Consider the following 15,021-nt stretch of genomic DNA (forward strand, 5'->3'; position numbering starts at 1 on the left):
TTTAAAACATAATTAATTTTAGAGTAAACTCTTACCCAAAGTCTCAAAGTATGCATGATTTATGTATTTTTATATTTACATATTTTTATATTAGAATACATAATTATCAGAATGACAGTTTGTAAATGTTGTCTCCCAATCTTTAGGTTACTTTTTTTATTTTGTTGTTTCCTTTGCTGTGCAGACTTTTTATTTTAATGCGGTCCCACTTATTTTTGCTTCTGTTGCCTGAGCTTTTGTCATGTCTAAAACATTATTGCCAAGACCAATGTCAAAGTTTTCCCCCTGTTTTCTTCTAAGAGTTTTATAGTTTCCAGTCTCATGTTTAAGTCTTTAAAACATTTTAGTTGATTTTTGTGTATATTGTGAGATGAGGATCCAATTTCTTTTTTTTGCATGTGGATACACAGTTTTCCCAAAACCATTTAACGAAGGGACTGTCCTTTCCCCATTGTGTATTCTTAGCACTCTTGTTAAAAACCAGTTCACCATATATGCTTGGGTTTATCTTCGGACCCCCTATTCTATTCCATTGATCCATGTGTCCATTTTTATGCCAGTACCATATTGTTGATTCCTATCACTTTGTAATATAATTTGAAATCAGGAAATGTGATGACTACAGGTCTATTCTTTCTCCAGATTGCTTCGGCTATTAGGAATCTTTTGTGGTTCCACAAGAATTTTAGAATTGTTTTCTATTTCTGTGAAAAGTGCCATTGGAATTTTTATAGAGATTGCATTGAATCTATATACCACTTTGTATGGACATTTTAGCAATATGAACTCTTCCAATCCATCAGCATAGGATATCTTTCCATTTATTTATGCCTTCTTCAATTTCTTTTATCACTGTTTTATACTTTTCAGTGTACAGATCTTTCATCTTCTTGGTTAAATTTATTCCTATGTATTTTATTCTTTTGAAGCTATTGTAAATGGAATTGGTTTTTTTTTCAATTTCCTTTTCAGATAGATCATTTTTAGTATAAAGAAGTGCAAATGATTTTTGTGTGTTGTTTTTGCATTCTGTAACTTTATGGAATTTATTTATTAGTTCTAACAGGTTTGTGTGTGTGTGTGTCTGTGTATTTGCATGGAGTCTTTAGGGTTTTCTATATATAGGATTATGTCATCTACAAACAGTGATAATTTTACTCCTTTCTGATTTGGATGCCTTTTATTTCTTTTTCTTGTCTGATTGCTTTTGCTAGTACTTCCTGTACTCTTGAATAGAAGTGGCAAGAATGGACATCCTTGCCTTGTACTGTATCTTAGAGGAAAAACTTTCAATTTTTCTCCATTGATTATGATATTACCTGTGGGAGTTTCATAAATGACAATAATTGGGTGAGGAAATTTCCTTTTATATCTATTTTATTGAGAATTTTTATTAAACCATATATCCGATTAAGGGATTCATATCCAAAATGTATAAGGAACACATATAATTCAATAACAAAAACAACAAAAAACCTCAAATAATCCAATTAAAATATGGACAAAGAAACTTAATAGACATTTTCCACAGAAGAAATACAAATGGCCAATAGGTACACGAAAAGGTGCTCAACATCACTAATTATCAAGGAAGTGCAATCAAAAACACAATGAGATATAACCTCACACCTCTTAGAATGGCTTTAATCAAAAAGATAAGAGTTGGTGAAGATGTGGAAAAAAGAGAACCCTATACATTGTTGGTGGAAATGTAAATTGGTATACCCATTATGGAAAACAATATGGATGATTTTCCTCAAAAAAGTAAAACTAAAACTTCCTTATGCTCCAACAAGCCCTCTTCTGGATATATGTTCTAAGGAAATGAAATCATTGGGTCTCATTCCTGATCTAAGAAGGAAAGCTTTCAATTTTGCATCATGAAGTACAATATTTGCTATAGGTTTGTGTGTGTGTGTATACACTTTTATTAGATTATGAACATTTTTTACATTCTGAATCCATTGAGTTTTTTTATATGTGAATAAATGTCAAAATTTATCAAACTTTTTAATCCATTTTTTAAATATTTTTCTCACTTATGTTATTGTGGTTAATTTCATGAGTTAGTTTTTGAGAATTAATCTGGTACTGCATTTTGCAATAAAACCTACCTTGATAAGGATGTTGGTAAAAGTTGTTTAGGATTTTTATATCTATAGTTATAATTCAATTGGCTTATTTGGGCAAAAAAGTTTCCCTTTAACACAATTCTTCTGTTATGCATTGCAATCAACATTAGCTAGCCTCATAAAATGTGTTGGGGAATATTTCCTGATGGATTCTCTGGAAGTGTTTGTGTAACCCTGAACTATTTTTTTAGTGATTAGAGTAATTCAGTGGTGGAGCTATATGGGCCTCAAAATTTCTTCATGTGAAGAATTTTTAACTATGAATTTAATTTCTTTAATAGCTATGTGACTACTCAGATTTTCTATTTCCTCTTGTGACAGTTTTGGTAGGCTTTATTTTTCCAGAGATTTGCTCATTTCATTTGAATTTTCAAATTCATTTTTACAAAGTATTTATAATATTCTCTTATAGCTTTTAGAAAAATGTGTTCCAGTTCTGTGATGATGTCTCTTTTTTAATTAATTGATTTATTTTGTTGATAATGCAGTCATAGATTATAGATTCAAGGTCAATGGATGGGAAAAATGTAAAAGACTTTGGGGATTATGTTTTAAAATTACCACAGCCAGCAATTAACATATATTGGGCAGTCTAACTGTATGAAAAATGTGCCCCACCTTCATTTTCCATTCATTTGTTTCTGTGTATCATTGTGGATGTTTTATTCTGATCTATATTCAAGTTTATTATTTCTCTGTTTAATGCTATCAAATCTGCTGCTTAACACATATCTTGACTTTCAAATTTGTTACTGTATTTATTTTAACATTTTCATTGGTTTATTTTTGATTTCTAGTTCTTTCCAAAAACTCTCAATATTGTCTTTCATTTCTTATTACCCATACTTATTTTGAAATTTGTGTTTAAGTCCATTATTTGATTCCTTGTGGGTCTTTCTATTCTCTGTCATTTTCTCTTGGTTTTTGGTCACATGATCTTGTCACCATGTTTATTTATTTTAGATTAAGTGCAAAATTGTATATGAAAAATTGCAAAGATAATTGAGGCCTAAAATGATGTTATCTTCTTCCAGATAGGATTTTACTTTGTTTCTGTGGTACTAGTAATCCTAGATTTTTGAATTCAACACAAAGTTGAGAAGATTTTAAGTAGGCTTTATTCATTGAGAGGGCTGGTTTATTTCTATTTTGCCCTTATTCTTATAGTGTGGCCCTTCAGAGTAGCAACCCCAAACCTAGGAAATTACTCTGGGTTATCTTCCTCAGTAAGCCTGGATCCCCAATTTTTGTCCTGCCTGCCTATGAACTTCTGCAAGTTGTCAGTCTCTCAGGACTTCTGCAACTGGTAGATACCTGTAGAGGAACCATGTCCCCAAATTCCATGCTCATTTCTGTTTATTTTCTTATTCTCCTAAATATTGACCATTTAATACCTTATTATTTTGATAGATCCCTGATGCTCTGTCTGAATAATTTACCCAACCAATCCTGGATATTAAATTTCTTACTTCAATATATTTCAGTAAATGTGGGCAAAATCAGGACATTTTCAGATAATTGCCTTTAGTTTCCAAAGATTAAGAAAACATTTCTTTTTCACTGCTTTAATTTGTGCCAAACAGTGCCAGACATATAGTATATGCTTGCTAAATATTAGTAAATCCTAAGTTTTTACTTTTAGGCTAGGCATATGTCATATAAAATGGTTTCTATTTGTGCAAAAAAAAAGGACAATTTATCTTCTAAACCACCAGGACTTGTCTCTTGCTTCATTAGGTTTTTTGCTTACCTTTAATGATGTTATTTTTAATGACATTGTGTTTTTACTCCTGTGTGGAATTTGTTCCCAGACACTTGCTAGGTTCTTACTGTGACTGACTAATGGGCTCACCTTTTTACTGTGAGTATACACATGTGTCATTTAATTATCTCAGTGGGAGGCTTCTTTTCTCTTTCTAGACATACGATGGAGTGGGAAAAAACTAAGAGTCAGAAGACTATAAGTTCCTCCTCCATCCTGTGGTCCCCAGGCTGGTATATTGCAAAGAATGGGCTCATACTCAGGTGCATCTACAGTTGCTCGGTTCTCAGATTTTAACATCAGAGGTACATTAACTACATGGGAGTAAAAGAGAATGCTTTCCTTTAAGATTCTGTGCCAAATAATTTTTGCCTTTTACTTACTAACCAAGAATAATCTGTCTTTACTTATGAAGCTACAGTTCATTTTTTCTGATTTTCTTAATTATTCTATGGCTTTTGCATTCAGCTTGCTGCTTCTAATATGCCTTGGCACTAGCAGAGGGAAGAATTTTATAGTCTTACTTTGGGACCAAAAGAGTGACCTCTCCCTTGGGTGGTTCATGGGTGGTATCTTTTGCAGTGTTCTTATGTATTTTCCCAGGCTGAAAGAGTTCATCTCATTTCTACTAATTGGGGTAACTGCAGCCATACCATCATTGATCTCAACCCACCTTATTATTTCACTCTCCTTTTTCCTCTTATTTCAAACTTAAGTGCTTATTTACCTCAAACTAAAGGGAAAAAAAATCAAAGAACAAACTATTTTCTCCAGAAGATGCTATATTTCCACTGTCTGAGCTCTAAAAGTTGACTAGCATAGTCTCCTAAAAGGTGGAATAAAAGCTGAAATATATTTGTTATTAGGATATGATAAGAAATCCTAGCCTGACGATAGGCATTGTGGCTGAAGAAACCACTTGTGTAGGCATAATGAAGAGGGTATATGAAGATAGAAGAGGAGTTCTAAGCCCAGAACTTCAAAAATGTGGCATAATAAATCTTTTCACTGAGAAAGTGTCTATTCTATTAGATATATGATTTAATAATGAATTAGGAAAATTGTCACATAAGCTAACATAAAATAGAATTACAAAGTCTATTTGAGTAATTAGAGTTATATCATTCCATTTCTCCTTAAAGCCTATTATGAGTAATTGACATTTTAAGGCTTACATAGGAACACATGTATCTCCAAAAGAAGAGAAAATGGAAGAGAACTTACTAAATTTTTGCTGGTATGTGCTAGGTAGTATTTCCTTTAATCCTTGGGACACCTTAATATGTAGGTGATATTATTCTGGTTTTATAAACTCAGATCTGTTAAATATCCTTTCCCAAGGATACACAATTAAAAGTGCAATCTACATTCTAGCTCAATCCAAGGCCATATGTTCTACTCCAAAAATGTCATTCCATCTCTATAAGCTAAAAAAAGGAGGGGGGGGCAATGTGTGTATAGATAGTATCAAGAGAGGAATTATTTCACTGAGTGCAGAATTGGTATCATAAAGAAAACGCTACAGAGCATGAAAATGAGAAAAAGTGACATATAAAGAAATCAGCAGTAATACATTTGGGTAGAAAATCTGCTTTTAATATAAACTTCAACTTGATTTAGTTAAATTTACACTGTGTTCCAAATTGTTATCTACATGCAAAGTCATCCAGAAAATTAAGGGAGGCATACATGATAAACATAAAAATTAAAATTTTGACAGAACAAAATAAATAACATTTAGTAATTACATTAAACATGTTTTAAATCCCATAGTTAGATATTAAAAATAGAACAACTGTCCAAACAGGCTTCCAAATTTCTTAAAAATGAGTTGTTTTGAAATGTTGACTAAATATCCCAAAACTATATATCAACTTCAGTATCATTAAACATTCTTCAAACCAAAAACATGGCTTTTCTTTATATTATTAAACATATGTTATATGTTACTTTCTCCTTCATATTAGGACACAAAGGATTATCCATTTGTTAACATTTAAAATAATTTTCAGAGAGTTTCTACTAGCTAATCAAGGCTTCATAATTTATAAGTTTCTTCCACATATTTAATCCCAAAAATTAACCTATTAGGGAAAATTTATTCTTAATGTTCCTATTTTACATTGTCAGTATTCAACACATATTTATTTAATAAATATTTATATATTCACTATTGATTTACTTAAAAAATATTTACTGAATGAATTGAACAAATGAAGGAATGAATAAATTTAGTTCATATTATTTAAGTGACCTTTGAAGATCACTTGAGAAATGGCCAAGCCTGAGTCTCTATCTTCTGATTATTCAGGGAGGCCACAATGTCTAGAAACATAGACATATATATGTAATAAGTGGTTTATCAGTCTACACAACAGAACATGAAATGTTCAATGGCATTTCATATGTTCAGTGTGTTGTTCCTCTGTTGTAATGATAATTTAGTCAGAGTTGCAATGAACATAGAGCATTAATGCAGCATTTACATCAATCCCTTCATATGTATTTGTGATCACTGCCTCAGGTGATTTGTGTTGCTGTTTTTTACTATAGACCTGGACCTATAACATTCAAGAAGAAAGTAAGCAGGTTCTAATCTGTAAACAAAAATATTACCTTTATTTCTAGAATTCATGGCTACTCTCTTGCTTGCCCTTTCTTCCCCCGACCAAAGGTGCTTCATTTCTTAACCCCCCTCAGTATGGGTAATAATGGGCCATCCCCTGTATAAGTAGTCCTGCTTCACAGAGGGAAGCAGCGTAAGGCTGGATACGTAAGTCAGTTGCTACACAAGACCAAGTGTTATGCTAAAGTTCAATTGAGAAACTTGAGATCAGTTAATTCTGTCTTTTATTTCTCTTATCCTTGGCCACTTTGTCTTGCCCCACTGTCCCTATCAAAATAAAATCTCCTCATATGTTTATTTTCTTAAGCACTGTGGATCTATTTCCCAGATCTTTCCACTGGGCCCTATGGAACTGGAATTTTATTTGCAAACTGTCAGTCAAAGAACACTCTTCATGCCCCCCCCCCTTTCTTTTACCTTATTTGAAATGGTTTCTAGAAAAGCTGCTACCCTTACCTTTATCAGGAGAAGCTGCTCCTCTTTCAATTGCCAAGTGTCAAATACCATGAGGTAGCATTAACATTCTACCTGAAATTCTCCTTTTTGGGCTCACACCATTTGTCTGGCTGTCCTGTTTCTTTCCTTGTCACTATAATCTTACCAATCACTCCTATTTCATGTGGGGTGTTTATATTTGATTCATTGCTTTTCTCTCTGCCCCAATCTTATCATTAAGAAAATTTAACTCCAACTTGGGAGACTTATCCAATGTTTTACTATTATAATTCTTTGGCCCTCTCAAATGTAGTGATCTTCTGAAGTAATGCATTTTTTTTTTTTTGGTCAAATGTGAAATAGCATCCAACTCTAACATCTTATATTTCTATAATCCATTCTCTGTCCCAAACCTTCTGCCCTTAAGGCTATCTATTTTCTACTAAACCTACACTTCAGTCTAATTTTGTACCTAGAAACTTCACTACTTTTTCAAGTATATCCAACCACAGCTGGCTTCATCCTTCACCCAAAGTCCATGCTACACAGAATAGTGATACACAAAGTGTGGTCCACAAACCAGCCGCATCAGCATTAGCATCAGCATCACTTTGGAAATTGTAAGAAATGCAGTTCCTTGGACCCCACTCCACAACTGCTAAGTCAGAAACTCTAATAGTGAAGTCTGGCAACCTGTGTTTAAAAAAACCCTCCAGATGATTCTAATATGCTTAAAATTTGAGAACCACTAATACAAAGCATTAATTCAATTGCTCTCTTGCAAGCACCTTTAATATCTTTGGGTGGTAAAGAACATTTAAATATGAATGCATCATTATTTCATTCAAACCCTTCCCTGTTTAAGATTTCTAAAAGTTTATCAAGTTCTCCAGCTTTATTCAGCATCCACTTGCCACATACAATCATCGCTTTCAGTCCATATTTCTTTTTGTAGTTCCTATTTATCTAAATTTGAATATTGCAACACTGTCAAATATCCACTACTTAATGATACTTGCAAAGGTGTTTCCCTTATAGTCTTCCTCTGAGAGGGATGCTGAGCTAACTTGCTCAAAGTCACGTACATAGGAAGGGATGGAATCAGAATTTGAACTCAGGTTTGAGTACAAAACCCATGCTTTTTCAATTTTGTTGCTGAATTATTTGAAACAGCAGTTGCATTGATATAAGTCTTTGACTCTGGTTGAAACAGAACTTACCAATGGATGTCTACAGATTTTTAAAAAATGAGTTATATAAAAATCTAGTATCAAATAACTTTGATAAATATCATTACATAGTTTTATTTATTTAGTACCTAAATTTATTTACTTAATTTTGATAAATATCAAGTTACAGAAGACTTTTAAGAGCCTTTATTTAATATGCTGGTGTGTATTTTGATCCTCCAAAAAGCAGATATGGTATGTTGCTGTCCAAAATTCTTTTTTTTTTAAGATTTTATTTATTTATTTCTCAGAGAGAGAGCACAAGCAGGGGGAGTGTTAGGCAGAGGGAGAAGCAGGCTCCCTGCTGAGCAAGGAACCCGATGCAGGACTTGATCCCAGGACCCTGGGATCATGACCTGAGCCGAAGGCAGTTGCTTAACCAGCTGAGCCCCCCAGGCGTCCCTGTCCAAAATTCTTTGACCAAAGAACCATATTTTGTGAATCATTCATATTAACACCATGCAGGACGAGCATTCCAAGATTTGCTTTGGAAAACTTGGGCTTACTCTATTTCCTTTCTCTTCAAGAATGTGGAATTGCTTATCTCCCTTTGGTCCTCTAGTTCATCTGCTTTTTATCCTCCATTCTATTTCCCCATTCTTTTAAAGTAGAATATTCCTGCCCCTTTGTCCCATTAAGTACTGCCCTCCTGCCAGGGATGCATTCAGAGGAATTACATTTAGCATGTAATGTTATGTGCCAGGCATTATGAATAGAGTGTATATGTATTTATATGCACTACTTTTATAAATCTGCTAATAACTTTGTGATGATGACATTAAATTGCAAATATGATAGCATCACCATTCTGTGATGCATATATATCTAATCCCGCCTAAGTTGTGTTAGGGTAGCCACCTGAACAGTGTTACTTTCTTGTCTAACCCATGCTGGACATAAGAATTACGAATATGATTTATGGGAGATCTTCTTAAAGTCTATATATATATATTCAAAACACTAGCTGGAGGGCATTTTGTCCTAGATTTTATTTAAAAATCAACAGAAGCTTGAATTGAAAATGGAATAAGAATATACACACCATTAGGCAGTTAACTTGTATCTAATTGCAGCTCATTATATACTCTAAGTGTAGTTTTTCATATTAATTTCAATTAATCTTCACTAGAAATTGTTTAACCTGCTAGGGAATTATGTTTAATAGATTTTTTTTCCTGGTCCAGCATATTATCTCTTTTTCTTTCACTGTGCAGGTTCTGCTGATCTTCTCCTTTGTGTTCCATGCTCTTCTTGTCCTACCCTGGTCTACTCTGGTATGTTTGCTCAGGGCACTTAATACCAATGTCAGGTAATTATGGGTACTATCTACAACTGCTCCAAGTTCAGATTTTTTTAATGCGTAGTTCTCATGACCTCTAATGAAAAAGACATTTCCTTCCTACTGGGCATAATGTTTCCTTTCTCTTTTTGTGGTGTTCTATGGATCTCAGGCTTCTCATTGAGTCTGTATTCTCCCATGCTGAGGAAGTAGGATGGGAATTTAAATCCCTTCTCCTTGGCAGGAAAATCACTTTTGGATAGAATTGAGATTAAAACATTTCCCCACTCTGTGAAGACCATGGACTTTATGACACCATTAAATATATCTTAGAGATACAGAATATCAGAACAATTTTACATCCATAGACATGAGGCTACTATATGAACTGGGTATACAACATGAATAATTCATAGTTTCTTCTCTCAAGTGTGTCACAGAGATAAGCAAAAGGTTGAGTTTGTCCTTAGCTTTCACAGAATCACAGAATATCAAAATTAGAATTTTGGAACCATCTACTTCTCTTCCAATCTGATGCTGGTATCTTCTCTGCAATGCCCCTACGAAATAGACATTCAGTCTTCAATATCTTGAGTAATGGGAAGCATTCTACCTCCTGTGACTTCTCATTCCATTTTATTCTGGTCTAATTGCTCATTAACCTAATAATTCTATATTAATAAGTCACCTAAAGAAATAATTTCTGCAATGCCTTGCTGTGTAGTTATCAGAATATTATGTTCATTGCACATATTTTATAATAAAACAAAAAAATGTTTTATATTAAAACATGGAAAACATGAAAAGATGTGAACAAGCCAATTACCAATAAAAGAGAATTGATTAAAAAAGTATAGCAATCTATATAATAGAATACTGTTGTACATCTTATGAAGGATGAGATATATATTCACTGGATAAATACATGTATTTATACTGATATTAACTGGATCTATATATCTCTCTATATATTCTGATGTGGAAATATTCTTGTAATAATGTTACATTAAAAAGGGAGTTACCAAACAGTATATTAAATAAATTGTTTTTTTGTCATATACAATGCATAAGACACATACACAATCATATATGTACATCTTCAGAATACTGTCTGGATGGTTACAAACAAAAATGTCTTGAAAAGATATCTGCATCCCCATGTTCTGTGCACTATTTACAATAGCCAAGATATGGAAAAAAACCTGTGTCCATCGACAGATAAATGGATAAAGAAAATGCAATATACAGATACAGCCATAAAGAATAAAATTTTGCCATTTGCAACAACATGGATGGAACTTGAGGAGATTTTGCTAATTGAAATAAGTCAGACACAGAAAAACAAATAACATCTGATCTCACTTATATGTGTAATCTAAACAACAAAAACCAAGCTCAAAAGTACAGAAAACAGATTGGTGGTTGCCAGAGGCAGGGATTGGGCAAAATAGGTGAAGGTGGTCAAAAAAGCACAAACTTCCAATCATGAAATAAAGAAGTCATGGGGATGTAACATACAGTATGGTGACAAAAGCAGACAAGTAAGTAAACAGTTTGCTTAAGTTGTACAAAATGTTTAAAACCTACTTCAAATGAAATCATTCTCTTTTGCTCCAAAATCTGAATCCTTGTAGCTACCTTCTTTCTGGTTCTTTTTGATTCACAGACAAAAATTTTCTCCCTCTTCCACATCATAATTCTACCATCGTAGGAACACACAGATCGTGTTGTTCTCTTCTTTGGTCCTTTGCATGTTTTTTGTATAACATGTAGGTATACAGCCCTTCTATCCAAGAGATCTAAATAAGTAAATCATTCATTTGATTCATATTCAATAAAGACCTAAAATAAAACAGAAACTATGCTAGAGAATAACATGTCACTATCACATGTGACATAAGCTTACTAAATGATGAAGTCACACATTGAACATGATTTACATAAAACACTGCAGATTATCCTGAGGTAAACATTAGGGTGAGATAAGTGCATGCCTCAGAGAATTCTACCTTGACTAGTAGTCAAAGGGCCTAGAGAAAGTGATATTGAAGACCAAGTCCTAAAGAAGTAGGAGTTAGTTAGATAAAGGAGTTAGCTGGGATTGTTTGGGGTAAGCAAAGTTTTCCAGATAAGGGAAAAGTTATGTGCAAAAATAACTGGATTCCCTTCTTTCCTCTTTTTCTCCCTTTATCCTCTTCCTCTTTCCCATCAAACAAATACTTATTGAGCAAACAGCATGTGCAAAGTATTCTTTCAGGTCCTGTAAGTAAGTTGGAGATTTATATTTTTCTTTCAAAGTATTTATGGTCTAGTAGATGAATCGGAAATATTAAATATAATAAATTATATTAATATATTAATTAAATATTAAATATTTAATACAAATATTAAATATAACAAAGCAGGAAAAAAACAGATAAAATATTCTAGGAGCATGGATCTTTCCCCTTGCCATCATAATCAGATTCCTCTAGGAAAAAAATAAAGGAATTCTTTTCAGTCAAGCAGTATGGGCGCATAGTTCCAGTGCTGATGTAAGGACTTGTATGGTCTGATCTAGCTTATGCCACTCTAGCTTCCTAAATTAAGCTTTCATAATTCCTTCCAAGATAGTAATTGTGTACATCCCTTGCAAGTATTCTCATTGGCTATATTTCTCCCTTGGCTCCCTCCTATAGGAAGGGAGGGAAGCCAGTCTTTTTCAACAGTCCAAGATATCTGTAGAATATCTAATTCTAATTAAATATACAAAAAGGGTTTATACAGATACCAGAAATTGACATCCTGGCAACAAAATACAGTTGATAGAAGTGGTATCCTAAGGTCAGTGCCATTGTAAAAGTTTATACATGGTATAGGAAAGCATTAAGGTCCCAAACTTTCTTTTAATATACTGACTATAGAGGTATTATTGAGCACATTTTCTTTTGTTTTTTTCTCCCCTACAGGTCTGTGAAGCAGGCAGAAGTTGCAGGTGGTCCTTAAAGAAATTGCAGTTATTCAAATCCTTATGTATAGTTCTAATTTTATTTACTATGTGTCATCATTTAGAGAATGGTTATTTTTATAATATCAATAATAAACAAGTACTCTTGTAACCAGGGGGTGCCTAAATGTGTAATCAGAGAACACTAACCCTGGCAAAGGATTCTGGAGTGGTCAGGATGTCTGCTGCCTTTTGACATGGTTAGTGTCCTGGGTTTAGATTACTTTATACCTAGTTATTAGGATTACTATTTGATACATTAAATATTGCCTGATTCAAATAAATTTGCTTAAAATTTTCTGTATTTTAACTTGTGTAGGGTTTTCTACTTCTTATATTTTTATAATATTTTCTCATTTTTTAGATTAATAAACATTATACTTACCCACATGTGCCAAGATGTGCCATTTAGGTCTCTCTGGGAGTTAGCTGTTTGGTATCATAACCTGCCATGTGTGTTTTGTACAGCAGCGAGAGACATATTCTCTACCACTGCTCCTTCCTATGATCATCTTCCGTGTTCCTATCAAAACAAATAATTGATATGTTAATTCAATAAAGCAGATCAATAAGGAATGAAATGCATGCCCCAAAGCATATGCAATGAATATTGTTTGACTACTTATCCAATTACTGAACTCAACGTTATCCATTTTGCATTTAATATATGCTCGCTTTTGGAATATATTATGCACTGATGCTAAGTGAATGGATCTAAGTAAATCTATTGAGTATCTCTATTGTCTGTTTTATCTTATTTGTCTTAATCTAAGTTTGCTTTCTGGACCTTTAAGGCATATGGTTAAATTATAAAATTGCCTGTATTACTGTCAAAGAAACAATATTAAAGGCCAGAACATGGCTAAAGAATAAACAAAGAAATTCTGATTGTATGAATGACATTATATTCTTAAATTAAATAATATAATACATTTTCTTCCCATAAAACTTTCATATGTACAGAAACTTGAGACTGATTTTCATACAATTTATTGGTTTTTATAGGTAGAAACAAATTAAAGGCTTAGAAAATAGTATATTTTGAGCAGAAAAGAGAGAAGTCAAGAGAAAGCTTATGGGACCAGCACCCTCCTCTACTTAAAAGTCCTTATGATTAGGAATATCTTCAAAAATGTTTTCCCTATTAGGAATAGTCTTTCTTTAAAACATGTCATCTCTGATGCCTTCATCTGAGCTGTATTTTCCTCCAACCTTCACTTGGTCAGTGTTTGTCTGCCTCTTGCCCACTGACATTTTCATGGAGACAGTCACTCTCCTAAGTGCCACACCAACCTCAGGAATCAGATTGACCAGGATATCAGAGTGTATGTTGCTGACAAGGCCACCAAAGACATACAAAGCTGGACACTACTTATTAAAGTAGTAAGGATAGATTTTAATCAGTGATAAACTATTGCAATAGAGAAGAGGGTCCAGCATGAACTGACCTCAACTTTGATTTGTGCAGAGGTGACTGCACGTTTCAAAGGAAGAGAGAGGCAGTAAGGATGGGAATTGCCAGAGCTTGAGGAGAGGAAGGGAAATGGAAATTTATAAAAAACAGGTAAGGGCATTGACTCATGTGAAACTCATTTGGGTTTGCTTATTGAAGTTTGACTTCTGTCCTTCCACAGAGACTGGAAGACAGGGGCTCTATCTTCACATGTTGGCAGGAACAAACAGTAAATTCTTTGGCAGCCTTCCACTTTCTCAGGAAGGAACTTAAGGGAGCTGCAACCATCATCCTGGAAATTCTGCCTTGATTGTTAGAAAATATGTTTGTGTTTGTTCATATCTTCTAATGTGGGAGTGGGTTGGAGTGGATGAATCAATTTGGGCTCAGAGTCTGCAGTTTTTTGTTTTGTTTTGTTTTTTTTTTTAAGATTTTTTTATTTATTTTTTGAGAGAGAGAGAGAATGGTAGAGAGAGAGCATGAGAGGGAGGAAGGTCAGAGGGAGAAGCAGACTCCCTGCCGAGCAGGGAGCCCGATGCGGGACTCGATCCCGGGACTCCAGGATCATGACCTGAGCCGAAGGCAGTCGCCCAACCAACTGAGCCACCCAGGCGCCCCAGAGTCTGCAGTTTTTATAGGCTGAGGTTGAGGCCTGGTCAAGAAGAGAGCTTAGGGGAACCAGGCTAGAATTTGGTCAAGAAGAGAATCTTCATCAATGCTGGCCACACACACACACACACACACACACACACACACACACACACACACACCACGGTCTCTGCCCTGTCTTCTTTGTCAACCGCTATAATCACTTTTGGAGTCCAAGGACAGAGGGCAAGGCCAGTAAACAGCTAGAGCCCAAATCAGGAGATTTCTCCAGGTTGCTTTTCTATCTCCTCTTTCAAATGTCATACATGAACTCTGAATCTCCTGGCACTCACCTTGACTCCCATTACTCTTTTTGCTTTACCTTTCTTTCTTTCTTTCTTCTTTCTCTTTCTTTCTTTCTTCTTTCTCTTTCTTTCTTTCTTTCTTTCTTTCTTTCTTTCTTTCTTTCTTTCTTTCTTTCTTTCTTTCTTTCTTTCTTCCTTCCTTCCTTCCTTCCTTCCTTCCTTCCTT

At 34.0% G+C, this 15,021-nt stretch overlaps 1 protein-coding gene across 1 annotated transcript in view; it reads left to right on the forward strand.

Moving 5' to 3' along the window:
- CUNH8orf34 (chromosome unknown C8orf34 homolog) overlaps nucleotides 1-13,315 on the forward strand; it is a 377,054-nt gene extending 363,739 nt beyond the window's left edge. Inside the window, 2 exon segments of the mRNA XM_025871441.2 lie at nucleotides 9,399-9,458; nucleotides 12,412-13,315. Of these exon segments, the coding sequence (XP_025727226.1) occupies nucleotides 9,399-9,458; nucleotides 12,412-12,419 (68 nt within the window). The 3' untranslated portion in view covers nucleotides 12,420-13,315.
- Nucleotides 13,316-15,021: the final 1,706 nt, after the last annotated feature.

The sequence above is a fragment of the Callorhinus ursinus genome, unplaced genomic scaffold (genome assembly GCF_003265705.2).
Source record: "Callorhinus ursinus isolate GAN/ISIS: 27379988/994484 unplaced genomic scaffold, GSC_fseal_2.0 scaffold5, whole genome shotgun sequence".
NCBI lineage: Eukaryota > Metazoa > Chordata > Mammalia > Carnivora > Otariidae > Callorhinus > Callorhinus ursinus.